The sequence below is a fragment of the Indicator indicator genome, chromosome 3 (assembly GCF_027791375.1).
Source record: "Indicator indicator isolate 239-I01 chromosome 3, UM_Iind_1.1, whole genome shotgun sequence".
Lineage (NCBI taxonomy): Eukaryota > Metazoa > Chordata > Aves > Piciformes > Indicatoridae > Indicator > Indicator indicator.
In genome coordinates this window covers 11,701,968-11,729,892 of record NC_072012.1, presented here as the reverse complement: position 1 = coordinate 11,729,892, position 27,925 = coordinate 11,701,968, and the positions used below count along the sequence as shown (strand labels likewise).

Sequence of the window (27,925 nt, the reverse complement as noted above, 5' to 3'; positions counted from 1 at the left end):
TAAAGCGGTCAATAAGGATAGTGAACAAGAGCTGAAGTGAAGTCCCTGTCCTACATGATGTGAGAAAGCAGTAAAGGTAGATGCTGACTGATTCTGACCTGTGATTCTGTCAGAGGGACTTAGTTTTTAGAAATTAGGGAAATCTTTCTAAAAAGACTCTGGAGCACGTGTCTGGCTCAGATTTCTACAAAACATAAGATGAAAACCCCATCCAGTCATACCCACAGTCCTTGCTCCTCCATTCCAGTCTTCCCCGGCTTAGGAAATTGATTTTATGTGCTGTAGAAAAGGCACATTTGCTTTTGGACTGCTCAGGTTTTTATTCATGTGGCAGAGCCAGTGAGTCTCACATAAGTTTTTTTTAAGGTACCCCAAATACTGGGTTCAGTGTTGGGTTGCTCATTCCAAGAAGGACACTGAGATGCTGGAGCATGTCCAGAGGAGGGCAACAAAGCTGGTGAAGGGTCTAGAACACAAGCTGTGTAAGGAGCAGCTGAGGAAACTGAGATTTTTTTAGCCTGGAGAAGAGGAGGCTGAGGGGAGACCTTCTTGCTCTGTACAACTCCCTGAAAGAAGGTTGGAGTCAGGTGGGGGTTGGCCACTTCTCCCTAGTATCAGGTGATAGAATGAAAGGAAATGGCCTGAAATTGTGCCAGACAAGGTTTAGGTTGGGTTTTAGGGAAAATTTCTCAACTGAAAGAGTGGTCCAGCCCTGGAACAGCTCCACACTGCTCAGGGCAGTGGTGGAGTCGTGGTCCCTGGAGGTGTTCAAGAAATGCATGGGCATGGCACTTCAGGACATGTTTTAATGGCCATGGCTGTCTTAGGTTGACAGTTGGACTCGATGATCTTAGAAGTCTTTTCCAGCCAAAACAATTTTATGTTTCTATGACTCTAGGGCCTCTCAGAATAAAGCCCATAAAAAGAAAAATATCACCTGAAATAAAAAGGGGAAAAAAAATAAGATCCCTCAGAGTTTGGAACACTGGGGAAGCAAAGTTGTAGCAGGATGTAGTATAACCATAGTAACAGGCAGGATTCTGCAGAACTGATACTGGAATAATGAATTTTGCTGAAAACACCCAACCGTGCTGTATGAGGAAATCAGGATATCAGACTGGGAGACTGTAAAAAGGGGTTTTGCATTTAAACATGGATTTGAATTGATACATACTAAAAATTCCAGCCCTTTGTAAGCCTGGAATGTGCCACAGAAGAAAAGCAATTGAAAAGCTCCCTTATCACTTGGTGTGAAATAACCACTGATCAGTAAACCACACAATTTAGACTCACATCTTTCCTCTGTGAGATAAATAAAAGGGGTGTTAGTCTCTTTGGAGTTGTTTTTTTTTCCTTCTATTTTGGTAGGGGGAAGCACAGCAGAAATACACTGAAACAAGGGTGTGGGTTGGCTTCCCATGGCAGTGATGGAGCTGGGGCAGCATCCACCTCTCCTGCCCAGCCTGTGTCTACTCTCCCAGCTGATTTTGGCTCTTTTTTAGACATAGAATTACAGAGTCATTAAGGTTAGAAGAGACCTCTAAGATCATCAAGTCCAACCTTCTACCAAACACCTCCATGACCACTAGACCAAGTCCCAAATGGCTACATCTACTCATTTCTTCTACACCTACAGGAGTGGTGACTCCAGCACCTCCCTGGGCAGCTTGTTCCAATGCATGACCACTGTTGCAGCAAAGAAATGTTTCCTAGTATCCAACCTAAACCTCTCATGGTGCAACTTGAGGCCATTTTGTATTGTTCCATTGTTAGTTACTTGGGAGAACAGGCCAAGGCCAGCCACACTGCAACCTCCTTTCAGGTATCTGTAGAGAGCAATGAGGTCTCCTCTCAGCCTCCACTTCTTCAGGCTTAAACCTACAGGTTATTACAATATTTGAGGGATGGGCAAGGCTGGACTAGATGATCTCTAGAAGTCTCTTCTAACCACTACCATTCTGTAGCCCCTCAGCTCCTGGTTTTTGGTTTGGAATGATTTCAATCTCTGACTCTGCTCTACCAACATATAATAACATCTAATGAGTTGAGGGAATAGTTCTTCCTGTTGCCCTCCAAGGTGTTTGCAAAACTGATGGAATCTGGGCAAAGGAAATACAGGCATTTCTGGTTTTTATCTCTGTCTCTCTATTGCCCTTCAAGGCACTGATAGCACTTGACTAGTACCAGGTCCAGAGAAGAGCAATGAAGGTGATGAAGAGCCTAGAGCTCTTGCGAGGAGTAGCTGATGGAACTGGTGTTGCTTAGCCTCGAGAAAAAGAGGCTGTGGGGAGACCTTCTGGCTCTCTACAACTCCCTGAAAGAAGTTTGGAGCCAGGTGGGGGTTGGTCTCTTCTCCCAAGCAGCAAGTGTTAGTATGAGAGGAAATGACTTCAAGTTGAGTCAGATGAGGTTTAGGTTGGATATTAGGAGAAATTTCTTTCCTGCAAGAGTGGTCAGGCATTGGAACAGGTTGCCCAGGGAGGTGGTGGAGTCACCATCCTTGGAGGGGTTCAAGAAATGTGTGGACATGGCACTTCAGAACATGGTTTAATGGCTCTGGTGGTGTTGGGTCGACAGTTGGACTCTATGATCTTAGAGGTCTTTTCCGATTGAGAAGATTCTGTGATTCTATGATATTTCTCAGCTCACAAGAGCCTTTCCAGGTATTTAAGCAGCTCAAGTGGCAAAGGAAAGCACTGGGAAGTGAAGCCGGGAGATCACTGCAGAGCTCCCCCACCTGCAAGTAACAAAGCATTATTAATTGATAGCAGAATAATCAAATTGTAACTGGCAGCCTAATTCTGCAGAGCACCACGGGTCAGAGCACGTAGGGAGGTGAGATGGCGTGTGGGGGCACAGGGTGAGGGGAAAGTATAGGCAGGATGGGCTTCCTACGCTTCAGATGATTGCCTTGGGTGTGATTTTGGCAAAGCTCCCACAGCTTCTGAAACTCCCTTTGTCTCTGTAAATGTTCTGATAAAATTAATCATATTATTAATGAATACTAGAACAGAACAGCCCAGGTTGGAAAAGACCTGTAAAAAACATCTGGTCCAGCTCCACCTGGGAAAGAGAGCTGAGATTATCCAGCACCCTCTCCTGGGGACCCCCCTACATTCCTGGGGAGGTTGTTCCAGGCAGTGATTGTTCTCTCAGTCCAGCCAGCAGGTGGAGGGAGGGGATCCTGCCCCTCTGCTCTGCACTGCTAAGACCCCAGCAGCAGTGCTGGGGCCAGCTCTGGAATTCTCAGCACAAAAGAAGCATGGACCTGTTGGAGTGGGGCCAGAAGAGGGCACAGCAATGATGGGAGGGCTGGAAGCCCTCTGCTGTGAGGCCAGGCTGAGAAAGTTAGGCTAGTTCAGCCTGGAGAAGAGAAGGCTCCAGAGAGACCTTATTTAGGACTTTCAAGATTTGAAAGGACTGATCAGAAAGGTGGAGACAGATCTTCTATCAGGGCCTGTTGTGACAGGACAAGGGGTGATGGTTTGAAACTAAAAGAGGGAGATTTAGACTAGATGTAAGGAAGAATTTTTTTATTCTGAGGGTGGTTAAACAATGTCCCAGATTGCCAAGAGAGAGCTGGTTGATGCCCCATCCCTGGAACCATCCCAGCTCAGATTGTCTGGGGCTCTGAGCAACCTGCTCTAGTTGAAGATGTCCCTACTGACTGCAGGGAGTGTGGGCTTGATGGCCTGGAGAGGTCCCTTCTAACCCAAACCATTCTATGATTCTATTCTCTCTGCAAAAATATCTTTCCTATGTCAAGATGAAATTTCTACCAGTGCAGCTTGTACCAATTGCCTCTTACCTTCAGCACGTGGCTCCTAGTGAGCCCTCCATCCTCTTTCCAGCTGCCTTTTTGGTACTGGATAATGTCAGAATAAAATTAACCCCAGACCCTGGATCCTTGATCCTAGATCCTCTGTGACGTTTGGAGAATTGCTCATTTTAATGCAGAATTTTGCCATTTAGGCTGATATCTAGAAGTACATCGAGCTCAGTCCTCTCTTCACAGCCCCATTACATCAAACTGCATCAGGTGACGTGATGCTGGTGTGACACACAAGTGCAGCGTTGGTGAGATGGATTTCAACAGTTTCCATCACCTTTGCACTTCTGTGGGCATTGCTGGGCTGAAGGAAAGACTGGGCAGCCTCTGGTCCCAAGTCAAGCCAAGCAGCTTCCAGCCTGAAAGCTGCTGAGGTGGAGCTGCTGAGCAGAAAGAGCCCAAATCAAGCATCCCAGGTGTCCTGGGACTTGTAGGAGCATTGTGCCTAAACCTTCTCAATTACTTGAATACTTGTTTTGGGTATGACACAGGCAGCAGTTCGGCAGCTGCCTACAAAGAGATTTGGAGAGGTGGGATAGGACTGACCAATGCTGCAGTATGGAGAATGGACCCAGAGTTGAATGAGGAGGTTTTGATATGAGAAAGGAACATTAAATGAATCTGTGTTGAATGCTGTTTTCTTGGGATATTGGTTAAAGAGGTGGACTTGGCTGGTATGCAGCTTTCCCTGGTGCACACCCTAGGGCAGGAATGGCACCAGGGCTGTACTGGGGCTTCTGAACTAGAGCATCTCCCCAGCACCCCAGACTGTGACTTTGTGAGATGTTTGAGGCCAATACCAAGATGTGAAGAGAGTACTCCATGCTTCACTGGCATTCAGACTGATGACGAGATGGCTGTGTATCCATCAGCTTTGTTGCATCAAACCCAACCTGTCAGAAACCTCCACAAACTCATTCCTGCAGCTCATTGCAGAGTGATGAATCAACCTAGCACCCACTGGTACTACAAGAAAGCCTACTGAGCAGGAAAGGAGACACTCCACAGCCTCTCGAACTACAACCACCGAGTTTCCAAGTGCAGTCCCCAGCTCTGCACCCCACCTCCATGGGAGGAAGCAGAACAATTCATGGGGAACTTTGTCACCATAATGGATGATGACACAGCACACAGCACCCGAGACAGGTGAGGCTTCATCAAGTGGAACAAATCTGTATGGATGATGCATTTCTGCTGGTGCAGGCAAAGGCTTCCTCCCCTGACATGGTGATTTATATATGGGGAGGTCTTGCCTGAAGAATAATGCCCCAACGTGGGTCACTGGAGCCCTCTGCTGAACAGACCTTCTCAGTGCTGGGGAAGGAGGATCGACAATGCTTTAGAAAGGCAGGCGCTGAGAAACGTTTTTAGGGTGGCAGCTGAGAAACTGTAGTTAAAAGAAATGCAACAAGAAAATGCATGAATAAAAGTTTCATGTTAGTCTGATATATAGCTACCAGTGATCTGGGAAAGGTCCCAAACCCAAAGCTGTGGGACAGCACTGAGCTTGAAGAGGTTTGAAAACATTTCATCTGTTCTGTCTTGCCTTTAATTACAGCTGCGCTCTGAATAGTGCTTTTTAAATGGTGAGGTGTCAGCTAAACTCCAGCTTAAAAATCAGATTAGGCTTCCTTTAGGTTTTATTCCTTTAAGACAGCCATATCTTTCACTCATCTGGTGCCTTCCTCTGCCAAACCATCTTGAAGGGATCTTTAAGTGATGAGCAATAATACACTAAGAATTGACAACCTTCCCAGTGCCAAGGTCTCTTCTACCATCTGCTGTGTATTCAAGAGCCCATCATGTAGTGAAGACATCCCTGCACAGGTACCTTCCCAGCTTTGCCTTCTTCCCCAAAGAAGGTGAATCAAGTAATTAGGCATGGGGGGAGCTGTGATATCTGCAGAAGAAAATATTTAAGAGGGAGATTGTTCCTCTAATCTAAGTGCATCTCACCAAGAAGTTAGAGAAAATATGACAGCTTGAAAACCTGAAGGTTTGTGTAGGCTTGACCTGTTGTTTTGAACTTCTGCATGTCAGGGAATCATTGGGGACCCAGCTTTATTGTACTGAAACAGATTTTAAAGGGACTTTTCAGAACATTCCTCCAGCCACATTGTTTTGCATTGAGTGCCCTCTTTCTGTAGAAGAATTCAGTCATTTCAAAAGTTTGGGTGAAGTTTTATGAGACTCAAAGATATTTGGGCTGCTACTTCTCTGTCTCTTTGAATGGGTTAAAAGTGTAAAATGTATCTGCCGTGGAGCTGCTTTTTGTTATCTGAATCACCAAATGGTAGAGATTGAAAGGGACCTCAGGGATCATCGAGTCCTACCCCCCTGATAAAGCAGAGTCACCCACAGCAGGTTGCCCAGGATCATGTCCAGGTGGGTTTTTAATCTCTCCAGAGAAGGAGACTCCACAACCTCTCTAGGCGTCTTGCTTTGGGGCTGCAGCAGCCTCACACCAAAGCAGTTTCTCCTCATGTTCAGAGGGAACCTCCTGGGTTTGAGTTGATGCCCATTTCTCTTCTCCTCTCACTGGGCGCCACTGAAAAGAGTCTGGCCTCAGCCTCTTGCCACCTACCCTTCAGCTATTCATGAGCATTGAGAAGATCCCCTCTCAGTCTATTTTTTCTCAGGCTAAACAGCCCCAGGTCTCTCAGCTTTTCCTCTTCACAGAGGTGCTCCATGCCTCTCAGCATCTTCATAACTTCCAGTAGCTCCTTGTCTCTCTGGAAGTGGGGAGCCCAAAACTGGTCCCAGTTTTCCAGATGAGGCCTCACTAGGGTAGAGTGGAGAGGGAGGAGAACCTTCCTCAATCTGCTCATCACGTTCTTCTTAATGCCTCCTAGGACACCATTGCCCTTCTTAGGCATAAGGGCAAATTGCTGGCTCATGGTGAACTTGTTGCCCACCAGGACTTACAAGTTCTTCTCCACAGAGCTGCTTTCCAGCAGGTCAACCTCTCATCTTTACTAGTGCAGGAGTTATTCCTCCCAGGACCTTATACTTTCCCTTGATGAACTTCATGAGGTTCCCCTCCACCCAGCTCTCCAGCCTGTTTAGGTCTCACTGAATGGGTGAACAGCCTTCTAGTGTGTCAGCCACTCCTCTCAATTTTGTATCATCATCAAACTTTCTGAGGATCCAGTCTGTCCCTTCATCCAGGTCACTGATGAAGATGTTAAACACGATGGACCCAGTAGTGGACTGGACAGGAGATCTGAAACTTCAGCACAAGTGAGGATGAGGACTAGATCAAGGAATCATGATAAATGGATTGCAAAATATCTTAGAGAGAGACCCCACAGTGTTAATAACAAGTGGTGCTGCTCTGTTTTATTCTCTTACCTTGACAGCAGCTAATGGACAGGAGGCTTTAAGAAGAAATTTCTTTTTAGTAGCCCTAGGACTCTTCTCAGCCTTCCCTGATGTGCTGTGGGAGTAACGAGTCCAACCCTCGGCATGACGTTAGGATTCAGCCCCACACAGGGTTTTCAGGTGCCAGGCAATGAATATCATTCTGGAATGAGTTTTCTTGTTACTGTGGGTTTTCTTAAAAGGTTTCATTGAAGTGTCTGGCCATAAAATTAGGCTTTGATCACATCCATTTGCTGTTAATGAATCCAGATGGGTTAGAGACAACTGGATTGTAACTCCCTGATAATACGTGCGCTGCCTTTCATTTTCCAGCACAGGGCTGCAGAAGATCCTGTGCTGGCTAGCTAATGAATCCAGCTGTATTAACATGACCTGATGCTTCCTGATACATGGTGTCCCCAGAGAGCCATGCAGATGTGTCAGGATTGCTTTGGAAAAGGTTAAAACATTACAGAAAAATAGCCATTACGTATCTGGTGCCGTCTTCTTTCATATGCTAATCTCCTTTTTTCTGCCTTTTATTTTTTTAAAATCATGCGAGTAGCTTTGTGTTTCCTTTAAATCAAAAGATCTTCTTCCAGAATCAAGACACTGGCAGGATCTTAGCTGTGATCTTGTTGTAGAGAGGAGAACAGATGTGGGAGAAACTACATAGAAACCAGCAATACCATCTCTTAACATCTAATCTTAGGATTTTTAAGTAGTTGTTATTTGCTCAGATGCTGAGTTACAAAAGGAAATACAAATGCGGTGGGTCAATCATAGAACTCTAAGATCACAAACTGTCAACCTAACACCACCATGGCCACTAAACCATGACCCAGAGTAGCATGTCCACACATTTCTTGAACACTTCCAAGGATAGTGACTCCACCACCTCCCTGGGCAGCCTGTTCCAATGCCTGACCACTCTTGCAGGAAAGAAATTTTTCCTAATACCCAACCTAAACCTCCCCTGGCACAGTTTCAGGCCATTTCCTCTCATTCTGTCACCTGATACTAGGGAGAAGAGACCAACCCCCACCTCACTGCAACCTCCTTTCAATAGCAATGAGGTCTCCCCTCAGCCTCCTCGTCTTCAGACCTAAACAATCCCAGTTCCCTCAGCCATTCCTTGTATGACTTATTCTGTACTCATAAGACTTGTTCTTGAGTCAAGACCAGGTTTCATTCTTCTTCATGTTGTTGCACATTCATCCTGTGAAGGTTACTGTCACATGGGTATGCCTGGAGAACAGCTCCTTCCTGTGACAGCTCGTGAGGTCCATTGATATCATGAGTCTGCTGAAAGTCTTAGTCACCTCTTACCAGTGAAATATCAGCAGGAAATGAAAAGTAGGATTATCCACGCAAAGAGAACATTTTCTTTTGTGTTTCATGTTGCTAGATGAGTAGAATGCATTTAGTTTATTTTTTTTATTCCCCCTATATAAATGTTAACTTTAATGCTTCACCCTGAAGTATCAGCATCAGCCACCAGAAGGAGCCTTGGGTTCTTCTGGTGAACTTCTGTATTTTCCATTTGTACAGTCAGAGATGTTCCTATGGCTCCCAAAGTAGGTTGGAGAATCACCTTTTCCACTACTGACAGACAAAGACTAACCATTGGAGCAGCTTTAAGCCATCTAGGTTCAAAGTGAAGCACCTCTGCTCAGCACCCTTGCACTGGTTGTGATTGTTGGTTCTTGAAGAACAGAAACTCTAATCAGAACAAGTGCAATGGAGGTGTGACTGTGGCCTATCTCTAACCTGGGGGATCCGAGGGATCTAATTTCCTCAAATTGCCAGGTAGTTTTCACACCACAGTTGAGCTGGACATGAGTCAGCAATGTGTGGTCATAGCCCAGAAGGCCCTGGGCTGCATCACAAGAAGGGTAGCCCTCTGCTCCGCTCTGCTGAGACCCCACCTGCAGTGCTGGGGCCAGCTCTGGAGTCCTCAGCATAGGAAAAAATCTGGAACTGTTAGAGCAGCGCTATAGAAGGCCATAAGAATGATGGCCTTTGCTCTGAGGCCAGGCTGAGAGAGTTTGGGTTGTTCAGACTGGAGAAGAGAAGGCTCTGGGGAAACCTTGAGCCTTTCTAGTACTTAGAGGAAGAAGAAGAAATCTGGGGACAGAGGTTTTAGTTTTGTCATCACAGGACAAAGGGTTATAGTTTTAAACCAAAAGAGGGGAGGTTTAGACTAGAGAGAAGGAAGAAGCTTTTTACAGTGAAGGTGTTGAGACAGTGGCCCAGGTTGCCCAGAGAGATAGTAGATGTCCTGTCCCTGGAATCATTCCAGGTAGGGTTGTCTTGGGTCTCTGAGCAACCTGCTGCATGTGCAGATGTCTCTGCTGACTGCAGAGGTGTTGGATTAGGTGACCTTGAAAGGTCCCTTCCAAACCAAAGCACTCTATGATTTCATGATTCTATCATTTAGTGACTTAGTCCAACGTATATGGTCTTGCTTTCATGCTCAAGGGAGGGGTACCGGAACAGTCTCCCATCTTAGAAGGTTTTGAACTGACTCTTTAAATGCTGCTTTTTTTTCTGGCTGGATTCTGCCTGGCTCCCCAAGCAGGGACAGCAAAGAGCCTGGGCGACATTTGAATCCCACAGCTAATGAGTTGTGCTCACACCTTGCAGCCCAGCACTGTGAAAATAACATCCGTGGCTGCTGCAGCTTCCCCACATAGCTGTCTGCTTCATTTCCTTGTGCTGACTCCAGGTTGCAAGTCCCTTAGGGTTGGTTGTTCTCCTCCGTGCACATTGAGCCCAGGGTGGGATTGAATATTTATGAAAATACTTTCAATAACAGGAGAAGCAGCAGCAACAAGAGCATCTGAGAAGCAGCTAAAACCAGACAAAAATTTTGTTTGGACAAAATAATCCCAAATTGTTGCTAATTACAATATGAATGGTTAATTCCTCTGTTTGGCTTAAGAGCAAGCTTAATGAGATATAAGAGCAACCAAAGAGAAGGTTGCTTTTCCTCAAAGTACATTTGTGAGCCAAGGACATATCAGAAACAGCCCAGGTGGTGACTAAGCCTTCATTGAAACCTCCACATGCTAAGGAGTCATTTGTGATCTGAATGAGGATGAGGTTTGCAGATGCCTTTTTACCAAATCAGGGACAAACAGTGGAGTAGAATCAATTCCTGTCACTCAGGATTGCTCTGGAGAAGCAGGATTATGGAACAGGGCAATGCTGCCACACTTTAATCTGGAAATCGATAAAGATGGAATTTGGGCTGGTGAGGATGTGGCAGAGATGATGATTTGGGGTTGGATGAGATTTTGCTCTGCAAACAACTTGAGTCACTAGCTCCTATTCATGCCCTGATGAACAGAGAGAAAGAGCTAAATCCAACCTTGATGCTGCTCTCTCAACATCCCTGGGGTCACCTCCATATAATTTGAGTCCCGAATTGCTCAGATGAACCAGGGCTTCCAAATTCTTCAGTCTCCTTTGACTTTCCATGTAGCTCAAGAATAACTCTTCCCTCTACCAAGCCTAATATTAATTCAATTTATATCACCCTGGGACTTTGATAACCTCCTTATGTCTTGTTTGTAGCAACCAAATTAATTACAGCAGGAAATGCTGCAAATGCAAACCATGCCAAGTCACCTTGGGATGCCTCAGAAGTCAGAAAATTCATACAAAGCGGTTTAAATACTGGACATGACCAGATCTGTGGTGCCTCTTTCTGCAGGCTGTCCAGACTTGCTCAGCAGAGGGATGTGGAGCACAGATTTATTCTGTTATTCCTATCATTGTAACAGAAGGATTTCAATGTTATTCCTATCATTGCAGCAAAAGGATTTCAAGTATGCACCTTGTGACCAGCACATTGAGGAAGGTGCTTTTGCCCCTCTGGGCTGCTCTGCTGAGACCCCACTTGCAGTGCTGGGGCCAGCTCTGGAGTCCTCAGCACAAGAAGAACATGGACCTGTTCAGCAGGGCCAGAGGAGGCCACAACAATGATGCAAGGGCTAGAACCTGTCTTCTGTGAGGCCAGGATGAGAGAGTAGGGATTGTTGAGCTTGGACAAGAGAAGGCTCCAAGGAAACCTTCTTTCAGTTTCTGAAGAGGGCCTTTAAGAAAGCTGGGGACAGACTTTTCAACAGGGTCTATTGTAACAGGGCAAGGGATGATGGTTTTAAACTCAGAGGGAGATTTAGTCTAGGTCTAAGGAAGACATTTTTTTTACACTGAAGGTGGTGAGACCCTGGCCCAGGTTTCCCAGAGAGGTGGGAGAACCCTCAACCCTGGAACCATTCCATGTGAAGTTGTTTGGGGCTGTGAGCAACCTGATCTAGTTGAAGGTGCCACTGCTCCCTGTAGGAAGATTGAACTAGATGCCTTTTAAAGGTTCCTTCCAACCTAAAGCACTCAGTGGTTCTGTGACTACTTAAAATACAGTCACTGACAGAAAGCTTGTGCCCTGCACATGTGGCTTGTATGAACAGAAGTGATGGATGAAATCTCTGGTCCTTAGCACAGTCTGACAATCTCTGAGTCCAGAGTTATTGATCAGGCTGAAATGCTTAGGGTTTGCAAGTCTGAGCACAGCTCAGCGTAACTGTGTTTACCTGGTTCCTCTAAACATCATCATTAAGTTTCATCTAGTGAAGGGAAGTGCTGGTCCTCAGCAACTGGCTCAGAAATCCAAGCTTTCAGACCTGATTTTCCAGGGAGACCTTGTAAACAGCTTTCCAGTACCTGAAGGTGGCCTGCAAGGAAGCTGGGGACAGACTTTCTGCAAGGGCCTGGAGAGATAGAATGAGAGCGAATGAATTGACACTTGAGATGAGGAGACTTAGACTGGATATTAGGAAAAAGTCTTCACAGTGAGAGTGGTGAGACACTGGAAGAGGTTGCCCAGGAAGGTTGTGGATACCCCCTCCCTGGAGGTGTTCAAGACCAGGTTGCACAGAGCCTTCAGCAATCTGGTCTAGTGGAAGGTGTCCCTGCCCATGCAGGGCAGATGATCTTAAGGTCCCTTCCATCCCAAGACATTCTCTGATTCTATCATCTCTCACACGCTTTCTTCTTTTTCCTCATTTATCTGCTTTATGTCACTCAGTGGCATGGATTACTCCAGCATCTGATCAGTGTTGAGGAGCATCAGCCATGCAGGTGCATGTGTGATACAAATTAGCAGAACATGAAAAGGTTTAAATTAAGGAATGTGCTGACCTGATACTCACAGTTGTGGTTTTTTCTTTCTTTTCCAGAGTGCAGTAATTGTGGAGAAGACTGTTCAAGACCTGATGAACCTGATGCACGACTTGAGTGCCTATTCAGATCAGTTCCTCAACATGGTGTGTGTGAAACTCCAGGAGTACAAGGACACCTGCACCCTTGCCTACAGGTACAGGCAGGCTAAGTGAAAGTGATGTGTGCTGGAGATACTACTCTTGGGCTTTTGCTGTTTTGTCATGAGTAAGCAGGATTTACTTCTAGAAATCATTTTGGTTGTAATGGTCAAGGGTGTTTCTTTCTAGATGGCAGAAAAACCTAGAACAATGTTCATTGGCATGTGGAATGTCTTGGCTTCTCAGTGAGGTTAACCACATCACACTGTGCTTTAGGCTTTTTAAGCACGGATGGCAGTGATAGTAGAGCTTAGAAACTGCATGGCTTGTCTTTTAAAAAGTTACCTCAGGTTGGAGATGGAGAGTATAAGGCATCATCTAGGTCATCTATATGACATCAAGAGGTTGCCAGGGAAGTGGTAGAGTCCAGGGGGCTGGAACTCCTCTGCGATGAGGTTGCTTTGAGCAACCTGATCTAGTTGAAGATGTCCCTTCTCACTGCATGGGGGTTGGTCTAGATAACTTTTAAAGGTCCACTCCAATCTAAACCATTTTCTGATTCTATGATTTTTGTGTGATCCATCTCTACCTGCTTCCCCAACCTCAAAGTGAAATCTAAACACAATATGATCACAGGGTTATCACACTAGGTTGTTTGGTTTAAGTCCTTCAGGTAATTTACCATAGATTTCATGGATAAATGTTGATCACAGAATCATGGAATGATGGAGATTATCTAGTCCAGGCCCCCCTGCCAGAGAAGGTTGAATAAGATGCTGTCCAGGTAGGTTTTGAATGACTCCAGAGGAGTCTCCACCACCTCTCTGGGCAGCCTGATCCAGTGCCCTACCACCCTCAAAACAGAGAAGTTCCTCCTCATGATCTAGTTGGTGATGTCTTACTGCAGGGGGGAGGGACTAGATGACTTCTAGAGATCTCTTCCAATCCACTACAATCTACGATTCTATGTTTAGATGAAATTTCCTTTGTTGAAGTTTGTGCCCATTACCTCTTATATTAATCACTGGGCACCATCATACTGTCTCCATCCTCCTGACACCCACCCTTTAAGTATTTATAGGCACTGAAAAGATCCCACCTCTGTCTTCCCCTTCCCCCTTCCCCTTCCCCCTTTTTCTCTGTACACCCAGTTGCCCGTCTGTTGCCCTCACTGAGGAGGGTGACCAGAGCCCCCATGCCAGGAGGATAAATAGTGGCATTGAGAGACACTACGGATGTGTGGCCATGTGGCCTCTAATAGCTCTCTCCATAATCTCCTTTAGTGACTAATTGAGGCTGGCCATGGCAGGGGAAGATGAAAAAGCCCCTTGTGTTTTCTGACCAAGAGCATTAAGACATTATTTCCTTTTGCCTGATTTCATTCAGACAAAGCTTCATCTGGCGAGTGGCTGCGTGTGGGCTCATCATCATCATTATTATTATTAATAATAGCACCAACAATTAGCAGCAAGCATGTATGTGGCTAAACTTGGCCTGAGCCCTCATGCAAATGGGTAGCTGTTTGTGTACCATTGACCAAAATGCTCAGGTTTTACATGGAACTTGGCTGACTCCAGCCAGACAATAGATGTAATTTCTTTGGCTTGAACTTAAAGGTCCTTCCTTCCTTCCTTTGCTGATACCATTCCTGGGTTTGGCACCTGCTGAGGGGTAATTAGGACAGCCCTAATTTGGCAATATCCTGATTACAGCAGGAGGAAAAACAGGAAACGTTTGAGTTTTGCTGCTAGCAAAGGACTGAAATAGAAATCTCTGCACATTTCAGATGATGCAGGGGAATAGAGCAGCTCCTCGGCTCTGCTGCTATGAGCAGTTCCATCCGTGGGGACATTATGCCCTCTGCAGGGATCTCACATCCATACAGCTCCCCACAGCCATGCCCTTTGGACCAGGGCTTATCCCTGGGGCTTTGAGATGGAGAAATCCTCATGTTGATAAATTTAGTAGAGGAAGGATCATCTCTAGCTGCTTAAAATCAAAATAAACTCCTTGGAGCCATGAATTAATACGATCAGGCGAAGCTATCAGAGCAAGGGCATGTCTGTGCTTGAGATGTCAGGATAGGGACAATTTGGGAAGCCAGAGAGATAGCTTAGACAGGATTTGCACATGGCATTCGTTCCTTCCCCATGTGCATGTGGTTGTCGAAGGGGAGTATGAGCAAACATGGATGAAATGTATTCAAATGCAGGCTCGTCAAAGCAAGGCTGTTTTATTTGGAGTCCTTTGCAGAACAGAGAGCTCTGTCAGAACATCAGGGCTAAGAAAGGCACAGCTGAGATTTCTCATGCTTGAGTTCCATTTGGCTCTGATTCTCTAGTGAATGCAAAAAAAAAAAACCAAAAACCAAAAAACCAAACTGAAGACAAACTAGTGAGGCTGGATATGAATGGATTGGACAGTTTTACAAGTAGAATCATAGAATTGTATTAGATGGAAAAGACCTCTAAGATCATGAAGTCCAACTGTTGAGCCAACACCACAATGGTCATTTAACCATGTCCCAGAGTGCCATGTCTACACCGTTTTTAGCACCTCTAGGGATGGTGACTCTACCACCTTCCCGGACAGCTATGGATTTTCTTGTTTGAATTGAGGACGAATTCTGGGAGCATATTTAATGTGATGTAGGTGAGACATATTCTGTAAATTACATGTTTGTAAGGATCATAGAGTCATTCAGACTGCAAAAGGCCTTTAAGATCATCAAGTCCCAGCACCTCCAAGTCACTGCTAAACCATATCCCTCAGCACCACAGCTACATGGCTTTTCAATCCCTCCAGGGATGGGGACAGCCTGGGTAGCCTGTTCCAAATCTTGACAACCCTTTCAGGGAAGAAATTGTTCCTCATGACCAGCCTAAACCTCTCCTGGCAGAACTTGAGGCCATTTCCTCTTGTCCTACTGCTCATTTCCTGGGAGAAGACCTACCTCCACCTCACTCCAACCTCCTTTCAGGTAGTTATAGAATGAGAAGGTCTCCAGCTTCATGCCAGCTCTTTTCAAATGTGAGTTATGTTTACTGACTGGTTATTTGGGATCATTTTTGCTTGAGCATTAAAATGAGAACAAAAATAGGAGACACAAAAGCTCCTGCTGTTTTGGCAGTGGTTTTCTTAAGCACTGTTATTGTTCAGCTGGGCAGGGTCAATCATCTGGGCCATCCAGACTGTGCTTTTGCCAGCAAAGGTTGGACCAGATGATCCTTGAGGTCCCTTCAACCCTGGTATTTTACGATTCTATGATTGAATCTTGTGCAGCCCATATCTAGAAGCTTCTTCAGCAGATTTCTACAAAAGCAGCTCTACTCATGAGTTAATCCAGTGTTGGTTAAATGATTTTTATGAGGCTTTGGATACTTGACAGGCCATAGAAAGAAACACAGAGACACGGAAAAACTTGACCAGTTCGAAGTAGGTAACCTTAACATGAGTCGTTTTTAACCTCTTGCCAACAGCATTCTGGGAAAAGCTTTGCTGTCTTGAGTACTAAAACTGATCTTTTTCCATGTCTTTCTATAAAAGTTGACCACATGCCAAGGATGTTGAGGTGCTGGAGAAGGTCCAAAGAAGGGCAACGAAGCTGGTGAAGAATCTAGAGCACAAGTCTTTTGAGGAGCAGCTGAAGGAACTGGGGTTGTTTAGTCTGGAGAAAATGAGGCTGAAGGAAGACCTTGCTCTCTACTGCTATCTGAAAGGAGGTTGGAGCATGGTGGGAGTTGGTCTCTTCTCTCAAGTAACAAGCAACAGGACAAGAGGAAATGGCCTCGGGTTGCACCAGGAGAGGTTTAAGTTGGATATTAGGAACAATTTCTTCCGCAAAAGGGTTGTCAAGGCCTGGAACAGGCTGCCCAGGGAAGTGGTGGAGTCACCATCCCTCAAGGGATTTAAAAGCCATGTAGATGTGATGCTGAGGGACATGGTTTAGTGGTGACATGGAAGTGTTGGGTTAATAGTTGGACTCAATGATCTTAAAGTTCTCTTCCAAACTACATATTTCTGTGATTTTCTGATGCAATTCTATGCATAATTATGTTCACATTGAAGTTGTACATTCTTATTCTGATGTCAAGCTTTAAGCTCTATCGTGTCTGTCCACCCCCTTCTTATCAGTCTTCATCCCTTCTCCCTTGAACATTTTCTCATGCATTTTGCAGCCTAGCTACCTGAAGAGTCTGGGTGAGACATCAGTCACCCAAATGACTCTCTTTAGTCTATAAAAGAAATGGACATCTCCGAAGAGTGACTCACCTTAATTAAAATGTCCTTAAACTCTCTGGAGGTGCCCAGATATCTCCATCAGCTCTTAAAGGTAGTTGATGGCAGTCAGCCTCCTGGCTGGACTTTCTAAGATACATTTATAAAATTATGTGGAATAAAACAGGGCGTAAATGTCTCTCAATGATCCTTCTTTCCAGACAGGTAAGATCAAACTAAGCTCTTTTTCATTGGTAAGGAACTGAGGAGCAGATGAAGTCATCCAAGATGCCTGTGGTCAAATGGGATTTCTCAAGTCACTAGGAAATACTTTTGCCACTCATGTCTACTACATCTTACCATCATCTTCCCCTTCTTGCATTAATGTTTTGGAGTTCCCTTACCTCCCCCTGGCGGAAGGCAGGGCACCCCTAATGGTGGGGATTACCTCCACATGTACAGCTGGCACAACATCCAGCACCAGAATTAGGATCACTGTTGGAGCTATCAGAGTTGTTCTGGGAAACTGGGGAAGCGACAGCTACCCTCCTGGTATTGCTACCTCAGGATCTGCCCCTCTGCAGCTCCCGTAACCTCTTGAAAAGATCAGAAGTTGGTTGACCATCCCATCTGTTCATGTTCTCACCAAACTGATCACGCAGAGTTATCCAGATACTGCCACGTGATTGCCTCTGCTGTCTGTTTTGGTTTGACCTATTGTGGAATGGCCTTCTTGGAGCACGTCTGTTCCTAACAGCTGAAACTTGTATCCATCTGGAGGAAGAGGAATCAGAATCATCCCCCTCCATCAAGTTGGATATGGAGGTTTTAAATTCCTCCTTCAGCTCTTTCATGCAATTCTCAATCTTTCCAGACAAAGTTTCAATGGCTGAAACCAAAGAAGTACGTGCGAGACTATCCTCCAATTGCCTCATTTGGTCAGTGAAATGGCCAACAGTGGGAGGCACTCCACCATAATTTCTTGCCACAATTCTGCTTGCCAGAATAGTAGCATAATTAGGAGGAGCAAGCTTAATGAGCTTTTTGGCAAGGCCTGTTCCAACAGGAATTTCATCAGGATTCAGAGTCTTATGATCTCCATACATTACTTCTCTCACAGCAAACTCTCTCAGACGCTTGATTCCCTCAGCTATTGTGGTCCAAGGCTTAGGGTTCCATGGTAAATCATCTCTGCTGGGGTACCTCAGCGAGGCTGCCAGTAGGAGGCGTGCCCACAGAGAAACTTTACCAATGCACTTGCCTAGATGCCTGTCTATGCCTGTATCCTTTGAGAGCATCCCCAACTGAGAGGCCGACTTGTCGCCTACCACCAATGCTGGGGCTCCCATATCAAAACACCTGGCTAGCCAAGACAGGACTGGCTCATTATCTCCTCTGATGTAATCCTTCCTCACATGTCTAATTTCCTGTCTGGGTGCATTAGCTGACTGTATGTCATCCTCATCATCATCATCATCATCATCATCCTGAGGTCGCTGTCCCCATAATCCTGTTGTAATCCTCCGTTGAACTTCCTTGAGTTCAGAGGCTCTGCCAGCAGTTGCTAATCTACCAGGGTCTACATCCTGACCTACATCTCCATCATCCATGTGGGGTCTCAAGAGGTCTACCAGAGTTTTAAGGCTAACCCTCTCTTCCTCATCAGAAGGATCTTTCTTAACAGAGGGACCCTGAGTAGAAGGACCCTCATCTCCATCTGCACCATCTCCTGCAGCATCTGCATCTCCTCTGCAGCTCCTTTACGCTTTCTGCTTACAGTGGCCACCAAATTTACTGGCTTGGTTTTCACATTCACAGCAGAGTTGGAAGAGCAAGTAGCCTTATGTCTTTCTTGACACAGTGCTATCAGTAGCCATATGATTATTCCAAGAAGCAACAAAATTAAGATTAAGGCTAGCACAAGATATCTAGGGTACCACTGGTTACAAAGACCCTCTGTAGTTGTAAGAGGAGTAACAAACTCAAATGTGTCTGCTAGCACATCCATAGTTGAGTTACCATAGCTTCTTAGCCCAATAAGACCACAACAGAATTCACCAACATTCAATAACTTGTTCTTAACCCAAAGAAATGACTTACATGCCACATATCTCACAATCTTGTCTATCATGCAAGAAATGGCCCATCTGTAGACAATTGCACCGATAATAGATGAAATAGAATGACTCAGAATCCAAAACAGCTTCATTTTGCTTCCTAATCTGAGCAGAAATAAATCAAACAAGCAATCGAGCCCCACGTTAGGCGCCAAAAATAAAAAAGTGTGTCGGTGTGAGCTGAAATTCCCCCCCCCAATGACAATAACCAGGCTAGCCCAGTCTGGAAGCAAATGAAAAGCTGTATTTACAAGCAGAGTCTACAATCTACGATGAAATGCAATGAATATGTACAAATATACAAAATTCACAACATTTACAAATATATACAATCAACAGAAAAAGCACAACCGATCTCCCTTTGCTTCCCCCCAAGGGGACCCTCCCAAAGGGGCCTCTCTCTCTCCCAGGAGCTTCCCCCCCAGCCCCCCCTGGACAGAGAAGCAGAGTTAGTTAAGCAGAAAGTTGTTAACTTAGCTGCCAAGGTCAGTGTGTTATCTTCAGCCAGAAGAGAAGAAGAAACAGCAGCCAGACAGCCCAGCAACTGCCCCCACTGCCGAACGCAGAATGTGCCGAATGCCTACTTTGTTTTGGGTAATAGTTCTTAAACATTTCTATCTATCCAATGGAAGTGTTTAGAACAATCAGTATTTTGCTTTCTTACACCCAATAGTGACTTATTTACATTCTTTCACTTTCTCTGTTCTGAACTTTGCAAGGAAAAATTAAAAAGACAGTTTCAAACCATCACAGGAGTTTAAGTTGTCTTCTTGACTCTTTTTGGGACTCTTTTTGAAGGATCTGTCTCCCTCAATTACCTGGAACATGCTGAGCATAGTTTTAAACTCTTTAGCAGAGCGAGCAGAGCTCAGTGTGGAAACATCACCTTGGCCCTGGGAAGAGAAAAAAAAAATTAATTTCCAAATATATTTGGCACAAGGCATCAGAGTCCAATTAGCCCCTGTGGCCACCAGATGTTTTCCTAATGAAAAGCCATGGCCCCCCAGCTGTGCCCAAAGATGTTCCCCATCACTCTGCTCCCAGCAGTAGTGCAAAGCTGAGACTGTTACCACCAGCAGATGCGTTCTGGGTAAAACCCATTGAGTTGTGGAGGCATGAACCCTTCTCACTCATGTGCCGTCACCTGTTTAAGCGTTCCACCTCTTCCCTACCTGCTCCCAGGAGCCTGGTACAAACAGATGGCATTTTCCTTGGCCCATTGAGCTGTGAATTAATTAGTTGATTATGGTACTGGTGATAGCAAGTCACCCTATTACAGCAGCAGGAATAATTACATGGGAGTCTGGGGGAAGGAGGGGTATTTGAAAGGAAGCAGTTTGAGCTGTACTAAAACATGTCATTGTGGCTTCTGATAATTTACTTGAGGACCTGAATTAGATTGACATTGATAGAAATTAGGGAGGTTGAGAACTGGCTGAAATGCTAAAAAGAAAAGGTAGGGAGAAAGGAGCCTGTAACTGATGGGGAAAGTTGGGAATCAAATAGAGATTGGGGTTTGGAGCACCCTGTTTAACATCTCCCTTATTGAGGGGGTAGTTGGAACAAGACCAACCTGTCAGTAAAAATTAGGAGGTGTCACAATAATGGGGATGTGATTTCAAGGGATTCACTTACTAGTGGCAGTGTCCTAGCATCATAGAATTATACCAGTTGGAAAAGACATTTTAGATCATTGAGTGCAATCATTATCTAGCTCTGCCAAGTCTGATGCTAAGTCATGTTCCTCAACCCCACATCTCTGCCTCTTTTTAACACCTCCAGAGATGGGGATTCAACCACCTCCCTGGGGAGCCTGTTCCAGTGTTTGAGAACCCTTTCAGGGAAGAAGTTTCTTCTAATGGCCAACGTAAATCTCCTCTGCTGCAACTTGGGGCCATTTCCTCTCATCCTATCATTGGGCACTAGGGAGAAGACACCAACACCTACCTCACTCCAACCTCCTTTTAGGGAGCTGTAGAGAGCCAGAAGGTCTCCACTCAGTTTCCTTTTCTCTAGGCTGAACAACTTCACGGTCCTCAGCTGCTCCTCGCAAACCTTTTCTCCAGAACCTTCACCAGCCTTTTTGCCCTTCTCTGGACCCACTCCAGAACCTTAATGTCTTCCTTGTAGTGAAGGCCCCTAAAGTGAACACATTTCTCAAGGTGGCCTCACCAGTGCTGAGTACAGGAGGACCATCACTTCCCTGGTCCTGCTTCTCACACCGTGTTTGATCCAAGCCAGGATGCTGTTGGCCACCTTTGCCAGCTGGGCACACTGCTGACTCATCTTCAGCTGGCTGTTGAATTTGGCTCAAGGCTTCAGTGGCTCATGGATTCGTGAGCAGCACATTGTTGACAGGTGAGAACAGCAGGAATCATGTGTGTTAATCTTGGAAAACATCAACCCAGGAAGACCAAGGACACCAAGTTCAGTTTGCAACTTGCTGTAGCAGCCTAACATCTTCCCCTTTTTCTTCCACATCCATGCACTCCAAAAAGCAGTAGAATCATAGAATGGCTTAGGTTGGAAGGGACCTCAGAGGTCATATACTCCAATTTCTTTGCCATGGGCAGGGATGCCTCTCAGCTAGACTCAGCTGCTCAAGGTCTTGTCCAGCCTGGCCTTAAACACTCCCAGGGAGGAGGCATCCACAAGTTCCCTTAGCAGCCTATTCCAGAGTCCCACCACCCTTGTACTGAAGAACTTAGTCCTAAGATCCAGTCTAAACCTACTCTCCTCAGATTAAAACATTCCTTCTTGTTTTATCACTTAGAAATCCTTATGAGACATCTCTCTCCAGCCTTCTGTAGGATCCTGTCAGGATGTTTAAGGACAGCAGATAATAAGGATCATAAACCAGAGAGGTAGCTCTGTGCCCTGTGTAACTCCATCAGAAGACTCCCAAAAATGACTTGCCTTCATAGACATCTGAAGGGCTATGATAAGGCTGTAAATAATTGAAGAGAGTGGAAGTGGTGAGCGCTGAGGCTGCTGGAAAGGGGAATGTCAGGGAGTAATGGGATGAAATTGAGTAAAATGAAACACGAGCACAGTATCAGGGTTGGGGTTTTTTCATCCAAGAGTTGGATTTGTTCAGCTGTGAAATAGATTCCCAAGGGAAGGAGACTATTCCTTTAGTCACTTAAATGCGGAGAGGACAAAGCACTAATATATTCAATGGAACAGTTGTCTTGCCTTGGCAGGGAAATGGCCAGATAGCATCAAATTCAGTTTTTCCATCTCAGATGTCAGAGATTCTGGTGGAGATATTTTTTCCCCCTCAGTTTTCACTGGAGTGAAGGATAAAAAAAAAAAAAGGAGCCCTTTTTTTTTTCCTGAGTGGAAAAACACCAAGTTCCTACCATCAGCAGAAGGCCCAATTGAAATTTTGATGCCAAGGTCTTTTGTGGCTCGAAACAAAACTCATTCCTTTGTCTGTGGCAGATTGAAGATGAAATTTAAAGAGGAGGAAAATGTATATGTGATAAATTCAGTTTCACAAACCCTGTGTACTTACTAAGCAGAGGTTGTTTTCTTGCTGGTAGGTGAAAGGAGGTATAGATGGATCTATGCTGGTGGTAAAAGAAGTAATCTGCTCTGTTTCAAGGTAGATCAGTGCTGGCTCCTCTCTTGATGCCCTCTTCACTGTTTTTATTTTCACAGTGAGTTATTTATTTTATTTCTATTTATTGACCAAATAATACGTTTCAGAAGATTTAAAATAGAATCTTAGAATTCTTTCAGTTGGAAAAGACCTCTAAGATCGCTGAGTCCAACCATCAACGTTAGACCACCATGCCTATAAATGAGACTGGTCAATCCACATAATCCCCTTAGAAATCATAGAATCCCAGGTTGGAAGGGACTTCAAGGATCATCTGGTCCAACCTTTCTTGGCAAAAGTCCAGTCTAGATAAGATGGCACAGTACCTATCCAGCTAAATCTTAACAGTGTCCCATGTTGAGGACTCCTCCACATCCCAGGGGAGATTATTCCCAAGGCTGATTGTTCTCATTATGAAAATTGTTCTTCTTGTCTCCAATTGGAATATCCCCAGGAGTAACTTGTCCCCATCACCCCTCATCTTTACCACATGACTCCTTGTCAAAAGGGAGTCTCCATCTTCTTTGAAGCCACCCTTTAATTACTGGAGCATGGTGAGAAGGTCTCCCCTGAGCCTTCTTTTCTCCAGTCTGAACAAACCCAGTTCTCTCAGCCTTTCCTCACATGACAGCTTCCCAGCACTTGGGTCACCTTTGTGGTGCTTCTCTGCACCCTCTCCAGCCTGTCCACAAACCTTTGAAGGTCCCTTACAACCCAAATCATTCTGTGACTCTATGACAGCTCACACATGTTTCTTCACCATGGAAGAACCACCAAGAAAAAGAGCCTTCTAGGTCCTCTACCAGAGAAGGAAATCCATGGTAGGATCTAAAATAAAATGCCACCCTTAACTCCCACTTGCCTTTTCCAAGAGATAGAAAAACACCTCCCAGAACCATTCTGTCTGCTGAACAACCCAAGAATGGAAGAGGACTTTCCTCTCTAGTCTTGGTGTACCCATGAAGCAGCAAACATTGATGAGAACTATGGTGAGATTTGTTCATGAGCAATTCCAACACAAAAAATAGGCAACTAATTGACTTCTCCAAATACAGCATCCTGTTTGTCTCTTGCAGTTGCCAGTGAGGAATTCAGATTAGTAACACTGCCAAAAATATTAAATAGGGAACATCTTCATCATTGGGATTATCTCTGATTCAATTTCACACACATATAGGACTCAGATTAAATCTTTATTATTAGATGTTTGGGATGAATGGAGAGAAGCTCCATTGCCTCAGACCAGGTCCCCAAGCTAGACCAGCTGGGGTGTGGTGAACTGGTGGCTTCCACTCAGGTCTTCTTGGGCAGGTTTCCACATTGCAGTCACAACACAATCGTCAGTGGCTGGCAAACTGGATTGAGATTGCAGAGAACAAATGAGCCATATCTTTTCTTTCTTCTAGTATAGAATGACCTCCTTCTGTTGTATAAGTGATTGCCAGTTGAATGATTTCAATGGTGGGAAGAATATGGCCCTTTTTCCCTTGAAGGATTCTATCAAATTCATCAAGAGTTGTGAGTTTAAGAGAATTTTATATTCTGTCCACCTGTGCTGCCATGCCCTCCATACAAATGCTTTCATAGGGTGGTTGTGATTGGAAGGGACCTTAAAGGTCAGCTAACCAACTCCGCTGCAGTAAGCAGGGACATCTGCAATTAGAGCAGGTTGCTCAGAGCCCCAAGCAACCTGACCTTGAATGGTTCAAGGAATGGAACATTGACCACCTCTCTGGTCAGTGGTTTATCATCCTTGTGGTAAGGAACTTCTTCCTTAGATCTAGTCTAAATCTACCTCTAGTTTAAAACCATCACCCCTTGTCCTGTCACAGCAGGCCCTGATAAAGAGTCTGTCCCCAGCTTTCTTTCAGGCCCCCTTTAAGTACCAAAAGGCCGCCTCTTCTGTGCTGAGGACTCCAGAGCTGGCCCCAGCACTGCAGGTGGGGTCTCAGCAGAGCACACCAGAGGGGCAGAATCCCCTCCCTCCACTTGCTGCTCACGCTGCTAGGGATCAGCCCAGGCCATGGTTGGTTCTGGACTGCAAGAGCATTTTGCCAGGTTGTGTCCAGGTTTTCACCCATCAGAACTCCACAGGTCCTTCTCCACAGGGAGGCTCTCCATAAACACTTTGTTGAATTCCATTTTGGACCCCTTCCCTGACACTTACTGCATGTTTGTATGTGACAGGGATTTATTGGGTATTTGTGGAATTGCATGGAAAGTCCAGTTGGTTTAGCAGTAGTCATGGGATTGCAAGCTCCAAGCAAGCAGTTTCACTTCATTATCTCAAAAGTCTCTTCCAACTTCCAGTTCTATGATTCCATAACTCTGGTTCTGTGATGCTATGATTGTTGCTGCTTTCCCATAGGAGCATCGTGCAGTCAGATGAGAAGCTGGTGATCAGTGCATCCTGGGCTAAAGATGATGATATTAGCAGGCTCCTGAAATCTCTGCCCAACTGGAGCAACATGGCTCAACCCAAGCAACTGCGACCCAAGAGAGAGGAGGAAGAAGACTTTATCAGGTAAAATATTTTAGGAAGTTTTAGAAAGTTTCAAGGAGTAGCAACAACGGTAAAACCTGCTGGAAATAGAATAATGGTGGCATTTGAGTAGCTATTGTGTCTCCAGGTGTGAGAAGAGGTAGAGATTTGATCTTTTCTCAAGTGGAGTAATTAAATGGAGTCACAGCATCCTTTTGATTGAAAGAGAACTTTAAGACTAAGTCCGATTACTAAACCAATATGGCCAAGTCCTTATGCCATTACACTGCATCATGCTGGGGTCTACTTAATGCTTATCAATGTCTAAGAGGTGGGGTGCAAGAGGATGGGACCAGAATTTTTTCACATAAATATAAGGAAAAACTTTTTCACTATGAGAGTGACAGAGAACTGGAACAGGCTGTCCAGAGAGGCTGTGGAGCCTCCTTCACTAGAGATATTCGAAACCCAGCTGGATGCATTCCTGTGTGATGTGCTCTAGGTGGCCCTGCTCTGGAAGTGGGGTTGGACTAGATGATCCCCAGAGGTCCCTTCTGACCCCTCAAGTTCTGTGATTATGCAATGAAAATGGCAATGAGCACAAAATGTACCACAGAAGTTCCACCTAAACATCAGGGAAAGCTTATTTGCTATGAGGCTGCAGGAGCCCTGGAGCAGTCTGCTGTGGGTGAGGCTGCTTTAGCAGAGGTATTTGAATTAGGTGGTCTCCAGAGGTCCCTTCCAACTCCCATTATTCTGGGATTCTGTGATTTTTAAGCCAGACACCAACTTTGCTGAACTGAGATCTTCCTATGCATTGCCTGGATTGTTTCTGTTGATGGTCTTGAGAAATCCTTAAGATTATCTGTTTGGGGGATATTTCTGGGCTTTGTTTATCAGCTGTGCGATGGATTGATAGATAAACCATCCCAAAGCTCTTTATCCTTCAAGAAAAATGGGAAAGCAGATCTGCTTCTCACATGCAACAAGGACAGAAGACAGGAAGGCTGTGGTTCAAGAAGGAGCTTAAGTGGGAGGGCCAGCTTGCTACCTTCCTGATCTTACTGCTTCTTTCTCCTCACTCTGTTCTTCAAAAAAGGCTGTTTTGAAGAGTGGTGTTTGTGAACCCAGTCAAGAAAGTGACTGGGATTGGGGAGGGTAAGAAAGGCTTATTTATAGTTCAGGCAGATCCTTGTCCTGGTTGATGGTCCTGCTCTGATCACCCATGCAATGGAGGGAGCAGCAGTGTGCGAACTAATGGAGGGGCCACTTGGTTATACTGGGGAGGAATTCCTCAAACTGATGTTGTCACCCAAGCTGTCCTTCATCTGAGCTCAGATCAGGTGGTGCTTCTCATCCATCTCAATCCTAGGAGCTATATAAGGAGAGTCAAATGAAAAATATCAGTACCTCCAAAAGAGATTCTTTCAGAGGCAACTCACTGTGTCCAAATGAGTTTGTTTCTACCTTTTCAGGCAAGTGAAATCCTGTGCATAGGCAGATGGCCTTTCCATGCATGCTGGAAGTGGCTTAGTCTCTGAATCATTGGCTCATGGTGAAGAAACAGGTCCTCTTTGTCATTCCAGCAAGTCAGAAAGCTTGTTTGCACATTCCTATCACTATTCATCATTTCCTTGATTGGCATTTGGCTGTAAAACTGTAGGAGTGAGTGAAGCTGTTGAAAATTTGCCCAGATTGTCATTTTACTACTTCTCTGAATGCAAGCACAATGACATGAAGATGATGCAGTCTAGAGAAGGATCAGCAAAGGGTCTGAAACATGTCTAGTCACAAAAATGTTTGCTTGTAGTGCAGTGGGGATAAAGAGTTTTGCTGATTTCTCTTCTGTGCTGCTGGAAGAGTTGAAGAGGCAGAGAGAGACCTTGAGGTCTTAATTTAGTTCCTAAGGTTTTGGAGATTCATCCCTTCAGCCCTAGCCTCCATCTTTGCCTTCACATTTATCCTTTGTTACTAGGCAAAGAAACGTGCTGGGGTGTCCTCATAGGTCTTACTGTGGTTGGTGAGTTGTCAGTGTGGGACACCAGAGATCTTGTGAATGCCCTGTTGGATACTACTAGCTGAGGGTAACCTACTACTGGAAATTCAAGGCAAGACTAAATCTGATGTCCAAGCTCAATCTGATGCTACCAGTACCAACACTTTGATCCTAATGTTGATTTCATTCCTAAGTTGTCATTTTACTTTTGCCTTTCTGCTTTGCTTTGCTTAGACCCCACCTGCAGTGCTGGGGCCAGTTCTGGAGTCCTCAGCACAGGAGAGACAGAGGAGGCCAGAGGAGGCCACAACAATGAATGGAGGGTTGGAAGCCCTCTGCTGTGAGAGAGCTGGAGGTGTTCAGCCTTGAGAAGAAAAGGTTCCAGGGAGACCTTTTTGTGGCCTTCAATACTTAAAGGGGACTATAAGAAAGCTGGGGACAGATGTTTTTATCAGGGCCCATTGAGACTGGACAAGAGGTGACGGTTTTAAACTAGAAGAGGAAGATTCGAACTGGACAGAGGGAAGACATTTTTTATGCTGAGGGTGGTGAAACAGTGGCCCAGGTTATATCCAGAGTGGGTATAACCCAGAGAATCCGCATCCCAGGAAACATTCCAGGTCATTTGAGCCTCTAAGCAACCTGCTCTAGTTGCAGATGTCCCTGCGTACTGTGGAGGGTTGGACTAGATGACCTTTAAAGGTTGCTTCCAACCCCAAACCATTCTGTGAGTGAATGATTAATTGAAGTATTTTGTGACATGTATCAGAGGTGTTAACATGAAAAAGCTTTAGTTCATCTACTCTGAATTCACTGGGAATAGCTCCTCTCCCATATTTTAGCTTAGACGTTGGGGCAAAGATCTTTCCTCAGTGTCTGCACAGAGCATTGTGGCTTAGTTCCTCAAAGCATTGTGTGGATGCTTCTGTAGCATTGATTCAAATGACAATGATCAGTCTGGGCCAGTCTTAGCCACTGATGATTAAAGACATGGC

At 45.1% G+C, this 27,925-nt stretch overlaps 1 protein-coding gene across 1 annotated transcript in view; it reads left to right on the top strand.

Annotated features, from left to right (window-relative positions):
• EXOC4 (exocyst complex component 4) overlaps positions 1-27,925 on the top strand; it is a 469,162-nt gene that overhangs the window by 366,697 nt on the left and 74,540 nt on the right. Inside the window, exons 12-13 of the mRNA XM_054399834.1 lie at positions 12,433-12,569; positions 24,821-24,976. Coding sequence (XP_054255809.1) covers positions 12,433-12,569; positions 24,821-24,976 — 293 coding nt within the window. The remainder of the gene's footprint in view (positions 1-12,432; positions 12,570-24,820; positions 24,977-27,925) is intronic.